Source organism: Equus przewalskii, chromosome 16, assembly GCF_037783145.1.
Source record: "Equus przewalskii isolate Varuska chromosome 16, EquPr2, whole genome shotgun sequence".
Classification (NCBI taxonomy): domain Eukaryota; kingdom Metazoa; phylum Chordata; class Mammalia; order Perissodactyla; family Equidae; genus Equus; species Equus przewalskii.
In genome coordinates this window covers 1655357-1674711 of record NC_091846.1, presented here as the reverse complement: position 1 = coordinate 1674711, position 19355 = coordinate 1655357, and the positions used below count along the sequence as shown (strand labels likewise).

Sequence of the window (19355 nt, the reverse complement as noted above, 5' to 3'; positions counted from 1 at the left end):
TTTTATGTGGGATGCCCACCACAGCATGGCTTGACAAGCGATGTGTAGGTTCGCACCCGGGATCTCAACTGGCAAACCCCGGGTCACCGAAGTGCAATGTGTGAACCCAACCACTGTGCCACTGGCCTGGCCCCTAGGGGAAGACTTTTAAGGGGAGATTTGCTTCCTTTCTACCCCCCTGAGCGTTAAGCATGATGAGTTTTACATAATGTGGAGCCACCTAAGGGTAGTTTCTGTTAAAGAGTTAGGGCCCCAGGGTCAGTTTCCACCTCTGCTTCCTACTTGACCTTGAGCATAACTCCATTCCTCAGTTTCCTCATCTGTAAAATGGGGATAATAAGACCTACCTCGTAGGGTGGTTGTTAGAATTAATGAGATTGTATCCGTCTATCTATCTATGGAAAATAATGTCTTGCAATGCTGAGTTACTCAGTAACTGTTAGTTGTTGATATTATTATTATTGCTTCTCTCTTTTATATGTGCTAAGCCCTAGGAATTTAGAGATGAGTAAAATAAAGCCCCTGGTGTCAAAAACTAATAGAGAGGGGCAAGCCCGGTGGTGCAGCAGTTAAGATCGCATGTTCCGCTTCGGCGGCCAGGGGTTTGCCGGTTTGGACCCCGGGTGTGGACATGGCACTGCTTGGCACACCATGCTGTGGTAGGTGTCCCACATATAAAGTAGAGGAAGATGGGCACGCATGTTAGCTCAGGGCCAGTCTTCCTCAGCAAAAAGAAGAGGATTGGCGGCAGATGTTATTAGCTCAGGGCTAATCTTCCTCAAACAACAACAACAACAACAACAACAAACTAATAGAGAAAAGGAAAGAGGAGCAAATAAATCCTTACACTACATTGTGATAAGCTGGGTAAGTGGTGCGTCGTGTGAGGTGGGATAGAGACCCCATTTGTGCTCAGGCCCACAGGAGGAGGGTCAGGAAAGGCTGATGAAGGGGGCGCTAAAGCAGGGTTTTGAAAGCTGAGTTCTGATTTCTGAAGAGGAAGGAGTTTGACACGTAAAGGTTTTATAGGTCATTGCTACTTGGAGAACTTTAAGGGAAAAATACGTATTTTTGGTTTTTGACTCCCAGCTTGTTGAATCTTTCAGCGCTGGAAGTCTGTTTTTTTTACAAAAAAGTTCCTGAGGACTTTCTGATGCAGATAATTTGCTATTGGGAAACCATTGCCCAGTCATTTTCAAGAAGAAAGAATTTAAAGTTTTGGTTTTGGGAAACTAAAGTGAATACCATATTGCTATTTAATGTATTGACTTAATGATTTTATTGTTTGTATGATAATGTTCAACCAGGTGATTAATATAAACTAATTTTTAGATTATAATTTATTATTTATGAAATCTGATATTTTAAATGGAATATCGTTTTTTGTTATATTAAAATTATATTCAGATCTAGATTTTATTAAGTGTGCGGATATCAGGGTATCCAAAGATCATCAGCTTTAGGAACTGTTTTGGTTTGTAGAATAACTAGCTTGTTAATTTGCAAAATTATGCATGTGTAGTGCTTTTCAAGAATGTATGATTCCTGGAGAAAGAGTGTATGATTCAGAAATTCTCTGGGTAATCCATAGTCAATTTGTCTTCATCACAGTATAGGATGTGGTAGTGGTGTTTACTAATATGCTGTGTACTCAGGTTGTAGTCAGCAGGTATTAGTGATGAAGTATCTTGTAAAAACACAAACTCAACTTGTTGAATTAGGGCATGAAGTGGTGGGATTGAAGAATTTGCAAATGAAAGGACAAAAATATTTATATTTAGCATAGTTAGCTGTTCACAGTATTTTATTAATAAATCCATTTTTAAAAATGTATTAAAGAATTTAACACAATTCTTTAATGGAAGTGTTTTCCTTTTTATCTAGAGAGCTGTAGAGGGTGCTATATCATTAGGAATAGTAGTCTGAGCTGGCTTCAGTGCTCATTGTAAGAATTTCTTTAGGCCGGAGTGTCAAAGTTAGTTCATTTCTCTTGGATGTTCATATTTTTTAACTGTTTTAACTGAAATTAGAGTTAGTAATGTATAATTGATGTAGTTTGTAAAGAATATTGATCTAATATACTTGGTTTCAAAATCTTTCATCTTCCAGATTCTTTGAATATAGTTGAATTTATGATTTCTCTACTTTATATTGATTACAGTAACAAAGGCTTATTGTTCTATTATCTACCCTTACTCTCTCCTCCCAAATTGAGAATTCTGTATTTTGATTGCTTGGCTACACAAGCAGTCTCTTTCCCTTCTCTTAAGATAGGTCTCAGTAGGTCACATGTAACCAAACCATATGTTGGGAATGTATGTTTTAGGTGGGTCTGGTTCAGAAGAGTATTATCTTTAGATGAAAGATTGTTAGAACAAAATGGAATTTAAAAACATGGATAGACTTTAGAAGCTGTTTTTGTTAAGATAAAAGTCTGGCTTTTCTGGCTGATTAGTTTATTATTCAGATAGGAGTTCCATAAATTTCAAACTTTACTGTTCTCTAATTTTTCTGGTTTAATGATGATTTTAGAAAACTTGAGGTAGAATTATCTGACTACTTCTTTAGAAACCAATTTTTAGTAACTTTAGACTGTTTGACCAGTGCTGAAGAATTTAGAAATTATGTGAATTTGGTCAAGTTAGTTAGAGTGGTATATGTTGGAATAAAAGGCAATAAGTTAGCTATGTTAAAAAAAATGCAGGGGCTGGCCCCATGGCTGAGTGATTAAGTTTGCACACTCTGCTTCCATGGCCCAGAGTTGCGCCAGTTCAGATCCTGGGGCACGGACCTAGCACCGCTCATCAAGCCATGTTGAGATGTCGTCCCACATAGCAGAACCAGAAGGACCTACAACTAAAATATACAACTATGTACTGGGGGGGCTTTGGGGAGAAGAAGGGGAAAAAAAAAGAAGATTAGCAACAGATGTGAGCTCAGGTGCCAATCTTTAAAAAAAACCCAAAAAACAAAAAATATTAGATAAGTATCAATCTTTCTAAAATGTAGACAACTTTAAAGTATTCTGACCCAAACCTTGCCAGAATTTCTTCTTTTTTCTTGAAACTATATTATAAATATTTATTATAAAGTTTTATGCTATAGTTCCTAAAAAAATTTACACAAAAATTTGTCTTCCCATTGCCTATGCCCTACCCCCAGAAGTGAAAGTATTTTCTCTTGTTGTGGGTAAAAGGATTGCTATTGTTCAAGCTTTCTTATTAAACCAGTGTACTCTGTTTTTGTTTTTTAACTCTCAAGGCACCACCTTCCATGGTCAATAATGAACAACGCCAGCATGCAGAGCACATATTCTTATCATTTAGGAAATCAAAATCACCATTTGCAGTTTGCAAGCATATTTTGGGTAAGTAGTCACTTTAAAAGTATTTTTGCATAGTCAAATCTAGTTTTTCTAATATTTTAAATTGATTTTAAAATAAGCAGGTTCGTACAGTTATAATTTTCCATTAATAATCATTCTGCTGAAGTGTCTTTAAAGATATTCCGTAAAGCTGGACAAAAAACTTTGTTTTCACTTTGGATGTTTTCCCCCTAAATAGAGTGTTCAATAATTTATTCTATTATTGACCACAATATGAAAGCTGGTAATGGTGAGGGAAAAAAAATCTAATATTTTTCAGTTGTTTTCAAGTGCGATTTAATTTATTATAGGAAATGTACAATATGTCTTATCTCAGTGTTTTAAAATTAAGAATATTTTTGGAGATTTCCACAATTTCTTTCTTTTAGGTTTTTTTGCCATATAGTTTGTACTCAGCTTACTTAGCAAATAATATCAGTTCTGTGTAGGTTATCACTGTATATCTTGATGTTTACTCTTATAAAAAATGTGTAATGAGTACCTTATATCTGACACATGTACAGAAATGATCTCTTTCCTTTAAAAATAATCACAGAAGTTGTAACTCTTGTCCAAAGATGACATTTTCTGAGACATATATATGCATAGAGAGAGAGTCTTCTGTTTCTTCGATATTTTTCAATAATAGAAAATTTTCATTGGTCATTGTTGTTTTATAATCTGATTATTGTTGGCTGTTTCTCTTAATTGGAGCCATTTTTTGTAATCCATATTTAAGACTCTGAAAGCCTGAGTTATCCATGACCACAGAATTGGTTAGTTGAGTATTAGGAATTAAAATACCTGACCTTTTATTCTTGTGCTTTTAGTAAGACTTATGTTAGCCACTGGTACTCTGGTTTCTAGATCAAAACCACCTACAAATTAAAGTTACATGTTCAAAATGCTTTATATGTAAGGACTTAGAGATGAGAGTTGTCAGACTGGAGTAGAAAGAGCACTGATGTAGGAACTAGGAGATCCGGTCGCCAGTGGTGCCTGATGCATGATGCCCCTTGAGGAAGTCACTTAACCTCTCTGAGCCTTTTGTCATCTGTGAAATGGAAATAATGATGCCATTTTCCTTAATGGACTTGGCTATCTTAAGTTGTGAGATGCAAGTGTAGTAACATATAGAAGCACTTTGTGAACAGTAAGGTAAATGTCATGACCCCCATTGCCTGATTCCAAATAGCTTTTTAAAAATTTTACTTGAGGAAGATTAGCCCTGAGCTAACATCTGTGCCATCTTCCTCTACTTTATATGTGGGTCACTGCCACAGTGTGGCTGATGAGCAGTGTAGGTCCACACCTGGGATCCCAACCTGCCAACCCAGGCTGCCAAATTGGAACATGCTGAACTTAACCACTATGCCATGGGGCTGGCCCTATCAAATAGCTTTTTAAAAGTATGATAAGCTTAAAAAATGGTCTGTTCTGTTTGCAGGGAGCTAGCAGTGGTCGTGAAGGTGACTGTCTCATTCAGGAACAGGTTTTTTTTTTTTTGAGGACGATTAGCCCTGAGCTAACATCTGCTGCCAATCCTCCTCTTTTTGCTGAGGAAGACTGGCCCTGAGCTAACATCCCTGCCCATCTTCCTCTACTTTATACGTGGTATACGTGGTAACAGCATGGCTTGCTAAGAGGTGCCATGTCCACACCGGGGATCCGAACTGGCAAACCCCAGGTTGCTGAAGCGGAACGTGCAAATTTAACCACTGCACCACCGGGCCAGCCCCCAGGAACAGTTTTAATAACCACCTTTTAAATTCTAAATGAGGCAGTTTTGAATTTTTTTTTTTTTGAATGGTCAGATTTTATACTTGGGTGAATTGGTTTCTGGCACTAAGAAAATTTATGCCTGTAGAGAATATTTAATTCAATGTTAAATTAAAAGAAGCAAAACTAAACATTAGTATTAAGAATTTAAGGGACGCTTGCTTCACCCTTACTGCTTTGAAATTGCTCAGTGTTAATAGATTTAGAAAACCGTTGTGTTAAACTAGTAACCTGAAATAATTTGAGTCTGATTTTTGTGGCGTATGCCTTACCTACATGAATTAGGGTTCCATCTTTGTTTCATCTAACTTTCTACTGTAATTCAGTTGTCATTCTGTACTAGTGGGGAACAGTTGATCTAAGTTCTAAGTATTTTATTAGAGTGTATTTGTTTATACCACTCTTCCTTTTTAGAGTTTGTATATTTTATGAAGTGCTATTGCTTTGTTATGATTTGAGCTTGTTTTGGGATACTTTTGTTTTCCTGATAAAAATTTCTAAAGGATAGTATTGGTAGTTCCAGCTGTGCTTCTAAAATCACTTTGGGTTTTGAGACATTAATTATTTAAAAGGTCGAGTGCGTGTATTACAAGCATAATCATTAATGTACTGCAAAGTCCTGTGTTACATTAATGTTTACACCTGAACTTCACAGAAAATCTTTTAACTCCTTATTCGGTTGCCACCGGCACAGAAGGGTTAATTCCTCTAAGAAGACTTCTCATACAAGTGGCAGTCAATCGCAATTCAGAATTTTCACGTTCTTATTCAGGGATTACATATCATTTTTATAGAACGTCTGGGTAATATATTCTAATAAGGGGGAGACTTTCTCTTTGATGCTTCCCTTTTCTGGTCTCATAAATTCTTCCTTCCCACTTCTAACTTAAGTTTTATTATGTTTCTTATTTTTGCTCATTTCTTTCTCTTCTTATCCTTCTGTTTTCATTCTAGTTTTAATTTTTTTGCACTTTTCTGTGTGTGCACATGTGCGCGTGTGCATGTTGCATGCTTGTGCGTTTTGTCAGAAGAGCACTTGTAGACTTCTTCACCTCAGAAGTCTTTGGCACTTAGGATTTTACTAGTTTTGTAGGGTCAGATGTTCCTTTAAAAAACCTGAGTTCTGTTCTTATGAAGAAATATCCCCAAACAGGGATTCGTTCAACATTTCTGGAGCTAACTTTAGCATTCTTTTGTCCTTCTCTCAGGGAGAAATGGATTTCTTTAATTTCTTATCTCAGTAGTAGCTGGAACAAAACAAAATGAGACCTGAGACTTATTGGTGTACCTAGGCATCATTAGTCAGCCTTTGGAACTCAGATTGCCTGCTTTGGGCAGAAATCTTTAAGGCCAAGGAGGTGATTGTAGTAGCTGAACTTTTGGGGCTTGACTACTACTAGGGTTTTATTTTTCTTTAAAAAATATTTTTTTGATCAGAATGTAGTGCTTCTCTTCTCTTATTATTTACTTCACTTTAATTTTGTCTTCAGGGCTCTGTGTCTGGTTTCATTCAGATGGCTAAGATACAAATGAATTTTATTTACGTAATTATTATAAAAGAAAGTTTCCTTGGTAGGAAGTGAAAGCTTCCTGCTAAAGTAGCCTAAAATAATTTATCATGTAGACAGTGTCCCAGTCAGTGGAAGATCATCCTAAAAGTATTAGAAATTCTAGATGAATTGTAAGTTTTTCGCGAAGACCTTGCAATTTCAAGTATCTTTACAGCACAGGGCAAGAGTAAGGCTCCTGTGTCCATGTGAAGTCATAACTCATCTTCTGCTGGTAGGCGTCTACAGTTCCTCCTAGCATTTTTTGCACATTTATATATAAGTGCAGTGTATGAAGGCTAATAACAGTTTTTATGAGAAAGTGTAGTTTATTAGGTTAGGAAAATTCCATCTTTCAAATTTGGAATTTGGGTTTCTTTTTTTTCAGATTCCTCCATTCTTATGGGAGTAGTAATTTAGAGGTTTTCATTTAATACCGTACAGCAGAGGTATCTACGAAAAAGAGTTACCTGGAAATCTTTTTTTTTTTTTAAAGATTGGCACCTGGGCTAACAACTGTTGCCAATCTTTCTTTTTTTTTTTTTCCTGCTTTATCTCCCCAAAGCGCCCCTGTACACAGTTGTATATCTTAGTTGCAGGTCCTTCTAGTTGTGAGATGTGGGATGCCACCTCAACGTGGCCTGACGAGGGGTGCCATGTCCGCGCCCAGGATCCGAACCCTGGGCCGCCGCAGCGGAACGCATGAACTTAACCACTCGGCTGTGGAGCCGGCCCCTGGAAATCTTTTGAATGTCACTCACCTTCTGTAATTATGGCGCTTCCCCCCACCCTGAAAAAAAGCCTAGGGTGTAAGCACAAATAATTAGAAAAACGCATGTTTGACTGCTCATGAAAAGCAGAAGGGGCTTGTTTGGTCTTATCTTCATTGGCATATGCATTTAGGGGTGGATTAGTATTGCTCAAGGAACATTTGCCAGCCATGTGATCTTGAATTTCCTCTCTTAATCTCTTGGTGCATCAGTTTCTTCGACTGTAAAATGCAGGAATTGAACTAGATGATCTTTGGAGTTCTGTTTCTAAAATTCTGTTGAGTCCTTAAGATTTTGCTTCCTTGTTAAAATCCATGGTTAAGGATTTCAGGTTTCTTGTCCTTAAAATTTTTACCATTGCAATAGAAAATGAAGATAGGCACACAACCATCATTTTCTTTCAAGATGAGGTTTATAATCAGAGATTATTTGAATTACCTTTATGGAGCGTATCATGTTTCTCATCAAGTGATCTGAGTAGATATAGCTGGTTTCTGTTTCAAATCCTCTTTGAATAAATTCACTTATTTTTTTTCTTTTAGAACTTTGAGCACATCTTTTTATAATAGGTTTACATTTTTGGAAGCTGTCGCTTCAATTATTGATTATATTTTAAGATTTCTAAATTTTTGTGAGTTCTGCTTATCATCTTAATTAGAATTCATGTTAAGATAGCATGGAATAATGAGACTTTAAAAAAATAAAGGTCCAAATTGGTTCCTCTTACTAGCTTTGGTATGTTCAAAATTCCTATGTAGTAATCTAGTGTGAAAGAAATTTATGTAGGGTATGCCTTTTTCTCACACAATTTTATAGTTAATTGTGTGAAGATCATTTGTAAGATTTTTAAATGACCTGAGCTTGAATAGGAAAGAAAATGATGTACTTGACGATATCTTCATGCTCTTCTGATAAATTCTTGAAGGTGCCATTCTATGCCTAGAGCTGATTTCTCACAACTTTCAGATACTCATGTCTAGTGATCTTGGCAAATAATCTGGAGTCTAACCACAGACTTTTCATGGATTCGCATGATGGTTATTTTTAGAGCTTTGGAAAACTTCTGCTTTTTCTTGACTTTGTTTTGACTGTTTCTCCCTTTTGGTAATGCTGTTTGGAAACTGATTGTAGTGGTATTGGTGAATAAAAGAAAAAATAGAAAATTAATATAAAGTATTTCTTAGATATGTTAATTTTCTATTCTTTCCCCCTCCTGATTCAGTTTTTAGTTCAGATACTATAACTTGCCAGTTAAGGCTGGATCTTTCTAAGTGTAGCTTTGGGATTTTACTCAGTTTGATCAGTATTGCAATCAGAAAATTTACAAGAACTTCTCACCTTGTGTAAATGTGACTCTTTTTTATTTTTTTAACATTTTGAGAAAAATAACCTGGATGCGATTGTGTTTATTTCTGAACTTGCTATTGGAGATGAGTCATACTGCTGAAAGCTTAATTACTTAACAAACTGAAATATTTTAACAGCATGGCTCATCACAAATAGTAATGTTCAAAGACTAGTTTATGAAGATATTTTGCAGATACAAAGTTCTATTTTGCACAGGGTGAGAATCTCTTAGGAAATTTTCTGATAGCTTTATATTTTTATTTTTATTTTTTTAAAGCTGTGTTATTTTTTAGTTCTTCATGCTTTGGAAGTAACAGTTGAAGAGAGGTGAGGAAAGTTTGTGAAAATTGTGATCGGTGATTAGCTGCCACCTGCCTGAGGTGTCTTCTGAGAGGAACTAACCTCTTTGTGGTGCTAGAGCAAGGTCACTGGATAAAAAAAAGAACAGGTAACCATCTTATTCCTTGTCTGAAAAGTTCCGTTTTAAAATTAATAAATGCAAAATGTTCAAGGGAAGATGAGCTACTGTTTAAAAAAGTTTCTAATTTTCTCCTCAGAAACAAGTAAAGTGGACTATGTCCTCTTTCAAGCTGCCACAGCCATAATGGAAGCAGTTGTCCGAGAGTGGATTCTCTTGGAGAAAGGTAGCATCGAGTCCCTGAGAACATTCCTTTTAACCTATGTCTTACAGAGGCCTAAGTAAGTACCTGGAGGAGTGGCTGCTGAAATACTTCTGCTGAGCTGCTCCTTTTTGAGCGTTTTTTGTTTGCGTTTTTTCTTCATTTTTTAATGATAGGTGTTTATGGTTAAGGTCTGTGGGGTCATATTTTCAAGATTCATACACACGATTGTAGGTTGTTTTGGTACTTAAATAATACTTTTTATTTAAGCTTATAATACTAGGTTTTGTTTCTTTGAAAAGATCGTGCTGGATGTTAAGTTTTGTTGTTGTTAAGTTCTGAAGATTTGGGTTATAAATAAAAGTTGATCTTGGACTCAGTGAAAAATCCTTTATACTTGTTCTTCTTTTGGTGCTAGGTAAGTATGATAAGACACAAGTGAATATCCCGAGACAGGGTGGGGGGAAATCAGATACTATTAACAAACCAGGTATTACATAGAAATGCGTAGTAAAAAGGCTGCAGAAGAAAAAGCACCAAATTCTTTGACAGTTTCCTTTGGAGAAGGGATTCGGTTTGAGGCATGGAGTGAATGAATTTTCTTTTTATATTATGCACAGTATATTGTTTGAACGTTTTATGAGATTGTGTGCATTTATTGCTTGTATGATTTTTTTTTTAAAAAATGAGGGAAATTATCAGCCACACAAGTTTTGAGAGAAATTCATTTACAATTTAAAGCCCCCCAAACACCAAGTCTTCTTTGAAGAAGAAGAAGTACATTGTATGTGTGCTCTTGGTGCAATTCAGTACTTTTTGCGTAGATGTTCATTTCCAGTTCAGTGAAGAAAGTGTTTATTATGCAATCGGAAATGCTGGTAATTAGGAATATTGATTAATGGCAATCAACATGCACAACACTTTAAAAATAATTTAGAGCATACTGTCAGCCCTTTGTTCCTACTGACTCTTCACTTAGCAGTCTCTGAGTTCATAATGTTTAATAATAATTACTGGTGTGACTTTAGCACTCAGTTAATTGCTAACTGCTTTACATGTAGAAAAATGCACGAGAGGAAGAAACCATGGTTTGCTTAAACCTATTAGCATTACAGGTTTAAGGGATAGTGTGTCCTCTAGATGACTGCATATACGGGGAGCGTATGGCTTATTTTTTCCGGTTTTAACAGAATAAGGAAAACCTGCCCAGTCTCACACCTTTCTCTTCTCCTTCATGCTGGTTTTCTTTATTTAAATTTCAATTTGGTATTTGATGAGGCCTTTTGGGTGTGATACTGGCTTGCCCTAGAGCTGCTCATTTATCACAGTTTCCCCCCCACCCCCCAAAATGGGGACCACTGAAAATCGGGAGAGCTTTGGTAGACTTAAATATGTGACAGATTTTGATTGTGTGCATGTGTGATCTCTTATATTATCCAAAATAATCTCACCCTGGAATAATTTTTTTTAGTTCAGAAGCTATTTTAGAGTTGATTGTGGGTTCCACATCGAAATATTTCACTTATGTATTTTCTCCCAAACTCTTATTTTGAAAAAAGTAAAAAACTTTCAGCAAAGTTGAAAGAATAGTACAGTGAACACACACATATCCTTTCCCTAGTAGAGGCTCAGTTAACATTTTGTCATATTTGATTTCTCATATATATATATATATATGCATGTATTTTCCCCTGAACCAGCTGAAGTGTGCCACAGAAATCATGACACTTCATCCTTAAGTACTTCAGCATGTCTCTCCTAAGAGCATAATCTCAATCCCCTTGGTATTTATGATTGGCATTTATATTATCTAATATAATTCTGATTCCGTGTTCTCATTTCCCAAGTTGTCTGAATAATGTTATTTATATCCTTTTCCTCCTTTATAGGTTATTTTTTTGATCCAGGATTTAACCATAGATTACACATTGTATTTACTTGTCATGTCTCTTTAGTCTCTTTTAATCTAGAGTAATTCTCCCCTTTTTTGTCTTTCACGACAGACATTTTTATCTTGTAGCGTGTCCTACAGTATAGATTAGAGTCAAGTTAAAACTTTGTGGTATACTGCCTAGGTGGAATGCTACGGGTTATGGAGTATAGAATAGTACATACGTAATGTTGTGTGCTTCCATTGCGTTCACAGAATTCTTTCTTTTTTCTGTTTTCCTCCTAATTGAGATAAAATTTGCATAAGGTGAAAGGCAGGGTACACTTTTTTAAAGAGGCAGTTTAGCATAGTGGTTGAGTACTTACTCAAAAGATTTTTGTGAGGATGGAATGTATTAATTTTTGTGAAGTTATTTTATGTAAAGTCTTGCATATCATAGGCACTCAATGTTAGCTATTATTATTTATTTTCTTAGTAATTTATAATTCTTGCCAATAGAGATATTTAAAACTAGCTTTACTTACATTTCTAGTAGTAGTATTCAGCTTTGTGTGTATTTCCTAATAGTAGTTAGTGTGTTTGAAACTGTTATTCCCCCAAAAGTGCACAGATTCCCTTTGGTCGACTCATATTCTCGTGCATAATAGGATCTCTCTGCATTTATTTTCTTAATGAATGCTTCATGTGTGTATGTTTCAAAGGAATGTTTGTCACTTCTGTCTTGATTCAGGGAGGTATGTTTGTTCGTTTGTATACATGTCTGATAAATGCCTGTTATGTGGCAAGCAGTGTACTTTACTGTGGGACTACAATAGTGTGCTCAGCCTGGCAGCCAGTCTGGGAGATCAGGTTAAACTCATAGTAACAGATGCTTTATGTTATGTGAGGTGTGGAGGGAGCCCTCCTTAGCAGTGACCGGCCATGTGTAGAGGAGCTGTCCGGGAATGCTTTCTGGAGAAAGTGGCATCACAGGCTTAGAAGAGGGCATAGTTCAGAGGCCTGGAACTGCATGAGCATTGTGCCGGGCACTGAAAGAAGTTCAGTATGTCTGTACTTTTGAGTGTACTTGGAAGGGGTGAGATTAGAGAGGGGAGCAGGGACCTGGCCATGAAGGGCCTTAGAAGTGGGTGACCGTATCATTTATGTCCAAACAGGGGCACTTTTCAGAGTAAAAGAAATCGCTGTTTAATAATTATGTTGGACAACAGGTAAATTGGCAGTGTCCCAGGAGAGCTGGGATAGGTCCCACTGCTTATAAGCCATGTTAAAGAATTTGGGTTTTATCCCAAGGGCACATGGTTGTCATATCCTTATGGCGTTTTAGAGGCCAGATTATAAAGTTCAGAGTTATGTTTTCTGAGCCTTACCTTTAAGAGGCAGTTGTGAAAAGGCACTTAAATCTCTATGCCATTGTGGTCTAATGGGCTTTGTGGAATGCCTCCACTTGGGAGTGGTGCTGCTTAGATAGGAAAATTTAAAAAGTTTTTTTTAGAATTTATGTGTTTCTGTAATGTTGTATCTTGGATAGCCAGCATGTTACCTTTTCACATTAAAGGGAATGAATTTTACTATTGGTTGGATATGGATATTAGATCAGAATTTCTCTCTTAATTGGTAGAATCTTAATCTGGCTCTTAGTGAACTGACTGACTATTGAACGCTGCCTGAAGCAGCTGACACTTTTATAGTGCTTAGTATGCACTAGGCACGGTTTTAAGAACATTTAATCCTTGTAACAACTCTGTTACTGTTATCCCCATTTCCCAGATGAGAAAGCTGAGGCTCTGAGTGTTAATTGTGTTGCCCAGGGTTACATGGCCAGAAAATAATGGAGCGCGGATTAGAACCCAGGTCTTTTGGCTTTGAAGTCTGTGCATAACCAGTAGGCTATACTGCTCTCGGATGTCAGCAGTGTTATTAGTAGCTTCAGGCATAGTGAGAAATTTTGGAGTATTTTTATATTAGATTTATGTAAAAGTTTTCACAATGGTTTTTATGTTTTACAGCCTCCAAAAGTATGTTCGGGAACAGATTCTGTTAGCAGTAGCAGTAATTGTAAAACGAGGATCATTAGATAAATCAATTGACTGCAAAAGCATTTTTCATGAAGTCAGCCAGTTGATAAGTAGTGGCAATCCCACTGTGGTAAGTGTGTTAACTCTTTGTGTTTATAAATATTTAAAATTTTTATTTTGTACTACACAAGTACCATTATAGCAACAGTAATGGATATCTACATAAGAGAAAAAATGCACAGTCTAAGAAATCAAGCAATTTTGATTTATGTTTTCTTTTAGTCCTTTTTTATATGTGTACATACTATAGATACAGTGTACTTTGCTTTTTCATTTGATTCTGTTTTTCATGTTGCCATAGTGTTCGTAATCATCATAATGTTCATAATCGTCAGTGTTCCTAATCATATTTAATGGTGTAAAATATTATAAGCTAATATACCGTAATATTCTTAACCATTTCCCATATATTGAACATTTTCCCTAATTTTTAGTAATCTTTTGACAACTACTAGTGATAATAGAAATGCTTGAATAAAATATCTAACATAAAAGTTATTAAATGTTGTTATACTAATAGATCTTGGCATGTCATGACTACCAGGTGTTGCTGTCGCCTGAACAAATTTGAGAACCGTTGTTCTTGACTGAGTTCCTCCGGGAAGGGGAGCCTGACTGTTGCTGTTGTTTTCCTTCCTCTTTCAGTCTTCTGTCTCCTTTTGGAGAGCTGGTTGTGCCTAGAGTGACTGCTTGTTTGTAGCCACTCTGTTAGAGGCAGGAGGAGGTGGAGTTGGTGTTAATGACCAGCTGTGATCCTAACTTAGAACTATTGACTTTTATCAGCTGACTGATAGTTAACTCGTGTAGAATTGGGATTGGTAATACCTGGCTCTTCTGATTCTCGGCAATTAAATCTTTAAATATTTTGCATGGTTTTTTCTCTTTCCCAGTTTCTTTAATCATTTTAAGGAGATCTTTGTGAGGCTGTACACCTTACAACTCTGTACGAATTACTTGACATCTTCAGTGGCCCCCCAGTGAGTGGTGGAATTTAAAAAATTTGTGTACTTTATTGGCTGGTTTGAGGTTAGGATGTGGTAGTCCACTTTAGGAGGGCTGCATACAATGTCCCATACTTTCCACAGTGTCTTGGATCTCTGCTTCCCTCACCTCTGACCGTAGGCAGATGTGCACTTACCTCCCTGCTGTAGCCATCTGCCCTCCACTCTTGCTGGGACACCCCAGACTGATGTACCAGGGTCTCAGCTGAAGGAATATGGAATCAAGTTGTCAGGACTTTGGAACTTCCTATACACACTCTGAGTATTTTTTGTTTTTTACTTTGGAATTCATCGGTGGTCAGATGTTTATTCTTTTTTTCCTTATCAACTTTATTGAGGAATAATTTACATACATTACTATAGCCATCGAAAATGTACACTTCGGTGAGTTTTGACATTATGTATACGAGTGAACCACCACTACAGTCAAGATACAGAACATTTCTATTTCTATTTTGATTTTTGATTGTGTGGATATTGTGTTCTATGCCATTTTTGTGGCAGATTTCTTTAAGAGTAACATTGTGCAATAGAACTTTCTGTGTTGATGCGAATGTTCTATATCTATACTCTGCAATGTGTAGTCACTACACGAGCCACATGTGGCTTTTGAGCATTTGAAATATGGCTGATGTGACTGAGGAATTGAATTTTTCATTTTATTTATATTTAATTAATTTAAATTCAAATAGCCACATGTAGTTAGTGGCAACTGTATTAGACAGTGTACTTCTAGAGACTTTGATAATACAAAAGTCTAATTTTATATCCTTTTCACTTCATAGTGTTGTACAATTTAATTGTTTATATAAAACTAACAACTTCAGAAATGTGTGTGGTTGAATAATTATGTTTTAGAAGTCATTTTGGCTTTGTTTTATGTAGTGAGAGGCTCTTTTAAAAATAGCCCTCAAGTGAGATTCCATTTAAAACTTTTTAGATAAAAATGATTTTTAGATAAAAATGAAGCTTCTTTTTGCTTATATTGCTCTTTTAATTAATCAGACTGTCCCTGTGGGTAGACTCCGTTTCTGTGCAGGGCTTTGCTCTTGAGGTGCTGATGCTTCCCAGTTGCCTGCATTAGTTGTATCATGGTAATCTTATTTGCATGGGTTTTTGTTAGCGTTTGCTGCCTAGCTAATGGCCTTGCGTGCAGTCCAAGGTCATTGATCTTCAGAGGAAGAGCAAGTGGTGGATGTAACTAGCCAGAACTAGTAAGAAACAGCTCTGGAACTGAGGCTTCTACTTGGAGCTATTATCCTAGCCCCTACTGCCCTGAATCAAGTTACTCTTCATATTTTAGATTCTACTTAAAGTCATATTGTTTCATTTGACAATCTGCAGTAAAGGAGTCCAGCTTTTTGCATTTGACCAGGATTTAAACTTTAGGAATTTAACCAATAACTCTGGGATCTGTATGTTTATGACTAATGCCTTTTTCCGTGTTAGTTTGGTGATCACGTTGGCTGGGATTTCAGTGTTAAGGTAGAATTTCTCCGGCTTGTCCTCATCCCCCACAAGTATCTTCTTGGCAACTGGATGCTGAAGGCAAAGGATCAAGAGTCCCTTGCCTCTCTCAGGAATGAGCACATACTCAGGAGTTGTGTTGTCCACCTCCTTTCCACTTGGGGAATTTGACCCACCACAAAAAGTAGTCCCAGTGCAACATGGCTATTGGATTTTTTTGAGCCACAGAAATAACTGATGTTCTGAGAATGATTGGAACAGAGTGGCTGTTTAATTAGAGAAGATTTTGCTCTATTCACAGTGTATACACTTTGAGAATAGTGGATAAATTTTATATCTTAATGTTTTTTCCCAAAACAAAGATTATTTTTAAGTTGAATTTCTACTAACAGGATTAAAAACTTCTATAGTAGTAGGAAGTCAGTAGTGAGAGGTAGAATTTAATTTCAAGATTGCTGGATGAGTTTATTGTGGTGAGTACACTGAAAACATTAAACTTAGGAAAAATTCCTACAATTGTTTTGCAAGTTGAATGCCCACCCTGTGGCCATCCCTGTTTAGCCTTGCCCAGCAGTTTGAAACCAGCTCATTCAGCAGGTCTGAAAAAATAAGGTTACAGACCAGTAAAACGTTTTACTGTATCTTCTTTTCTCTTTATCTTCCTCTCAAGACTGTTAAGAATTTGTGGGAGTGGCTTAAGAATTTACTTAAGATTTTGTTTTCACTTTTTTTGAGGAAGATTAGCCCTGAGCTAACATCTGCCACCAATTCTCCTCTTTTTGCTGAGGAGAACTGGTCCTGAGCTAACATCCATGCCCATCTTTCTCTATTTTATGTTTGACGCCACCACAGCATGGCTTGACAAGCGGTGCGTAGGTCTGCACTCGGGATCTGAACCAGTGAACCCCGGGCTGCTGAAGCGGAACATGTGAACTTAACCATGGTGCCACGGGGCTGGCCCCTACTTAAGGTTTTCTTAGTCTCAGGGACATGGATAGCAGTGGCAGAGAGATTTAGAACTGATAACAAAGTAGAATGATGAAATCAGGACATTGATATAATGTTGGCTAGAAACTTTCTTTACAAAGGTGATTTTTATTTGAAATGAGATAATTGATGGTTTTCTGTAGATGAAAGAAACGGCTGACCTCATGAATTAAGTTAGGTAACTAACTTTCCCCTCACATCTCTTCTAGAATGCTGCTTCCATCAACCTTCTTTTTGGCTAGAAACTGTATGTAGTCTGGCTTTCCCTCTTCCCTTTCTTTCTTTTTTTTTTTGTTTTGTTTTTGAGGAAGATTAGCCCTGAGCTAACTGCTGCCAATCCTCCTCTTTTTGCTGAGGAAGACTGGCCCTGAGCTAACATACGTGCCTGTCTTCCTCTACTTTGTATGTGGGACGCCTACCACAGCATGGCTTGCCAAGCAGTGCCGTGTCCACACCTGGGATCTGAACTGGTGAACCCCAGGCTGCCAAAGCAGAACATGCGCACTTAACCCCTGCACCACCGACAGGCCCGTCCCTTTCTAAGAGTGTATTTTTGGTGGTCCATCCTCTTGTACCAGTCTAATGTACGTGTTTAAATAAGTTGAGGTGCAATGTAATATAACACAACACTGATTTTGATTTTGGATTCACACTTTGGTTTAAACCCCAGCTCTGCCATTTATTACCTATCTAACTTGAATAAATTATTTAGCTTCTTTAGGCCTTAATTTTCTAATATGTAAAATAAATGTGATAATGTTCGTTTCTGGGGCCGCCCAGAGGAGGACAGAGGACGTTAAGTGCAGTTAGTAAGCATTCACCAAGTGTTTGTTTTATCTCTCTTGTGGTCTTACATCCTTTTTTTTCTTCCCCCAAAGCCCCTAGTACATAGTTGTATATTCTGGTTGTGGGTCCTTCTGGTTCTGCTATGTGGGACACTGACACAGCATGCCTTGATGAGCAATGCCATTTCTGTGCCCAGGATCTGAACCAGGAAACCCTGGGCAGCCAAAGTGGAGTGCGCAAACTTAACCACTCAGCCACAGGCCGGCCACACACATCCCTTTATTTATAGAATCTTGGAACATAGACTATTAAATTTTATCTTGTTCTATCAAATAATGTTTTAAGTATTGAAAATCAAGAAAATATTTATACTGTTTTCCATGAAAGAATACTAATTGCTTGTATATTTAAAAAAACTATAACCAACATATTACCTTTCCTTTAACTGCTTTAAGAAGTATCTAACAGTCTTAGTTCTTTACAAGTAGTTTTATGGAAAAATATCTAGTTCATAAAATATTTCCTAAGGAGATTATATTATTTAGATATAATAAAGTTTTTCGTGTGTCGTGATGTATTCTTAGAGTAATTATGCCTGTATGATTATTAAATACTATGTCATTTCATGCCTGTCTTTGCGGACAGGCTGTTTTTCTTCTGTGGTTATAAAGGTTGCTGTGGTTACGTTGTCTCCGTTTGTATAGTGTCGGACTCACTCTCGACTAATTTGAGAGGGATAGATATGGAGACTTTATTTCCTAAGGAAAGGAGCTAAATTTTATTTTAAATTAATATTTAAGCTAAGTTTTTAATCTATTTCATTTTTGTTCTATTCCCTTTGAAAGTAGTAGGTATATGTTAAATCGCTTTTAAAGCTGTTTAACATTTAAGCCTCCTTTCTTCCTCTTTGCTGTGCTAGAGAGAAGTGGGTGAGAAATTCACTTGTCTACAGCAGTGGTGTCCCTGGATGTGATAGCCAACTTAATCTCTCTTATCACAAGTCTCATTGATGTTTGCTTAGAAGAGCAGCTGGAAGTCTGCTTTATGTATGGCAACCTTTCATAAAGTTTATTCCTGGTAATAAAGCTCCTGGGGTAAGAGCCAGGCTATTATAAGAGACAATCGTCTCTCTGAACAAGAGTATTTTATTTTGTCAGCTGGAGTTAGTGTTTGAGTATCTTGTGCTTGTGACAGTAAGCTGGTGAGTAAGGCAAGCTGTCTCTGAAGGGTATTTTTTCACTATCATGAAATTAATGGCTTTTATTAGAAATGAGAATGCTGCTGTAAGGCTTTGAATGTGAAGACAACAGTTACTTGAGTTGTTAGCCAGTGAATTAACTTGTAAATTTTTAGTACTTTAATGAAAGAAAACATTAGACTCTTTCATAACCTTGAGACCTCGTTGAATTTCATCTACTTGTTTTACACCTTAAAATTTTCTCTTTGAAATTTATCAGCAGCTAAAAAGATAAGCAACACATCATATATTAATTTTCTGCCTTCCCTTGTGTTAATAGAGTGTTAGGCATAGAGGTAAATGTTGATTCATTCATCCAACTGACATTTACTTAGCATCTACTATATTGCTTTAGCTATGTCTTTCTTTTTTTAATCGATAACATCTTGTAATTTTAATTTGGTGGAATGTAGATAACAGTCAAGAAGTAGGACCAAAAAAGCCAAAATAAATGGTTATTTTTTATGATAATGGTAAAAATACT

At 36.7% G+C, this 19355-nt stretch overlaps 1 protein-coding gene across 3 annotated transcripts in view; it reads left to right on the top strand.

Annotated features, from left to right (window-relative positions):
• Positions 1 to 19355, top strand: part of XPO4 (exportin 4) — a 125840-nt gene that overhangs the window by 25886 nt on the left and 80599 nt on the right. The window contains exons 2-5 of one of the 3 annotated variants that reach the window (XM_070577837.1): positions 3262 to 3367; positions 9085 to 9255; positions 9365 to 9506; positions 13325 to 13463. In XM_070577837.1, coding sequence (XP_070433938.1) covers positions 9412 to 9506; positions 13325 to 13463 — 234 coding nt within the window. In that variant the 5' untranslated portion in view covers positions 3262 to 3367; positions 9085 to 9255; positions 9365 to 9411. The remainder of the gene's footprint in view (positions 1 to 3261; positions 3368 to 9084; positions 9256 to 9364; positions 9507 to 13324; positions 13464 to 19355) is intronic. The other 2 variants (XM_070577836.1, XM_070577834.1) reach the window with 2 other exon arrangements.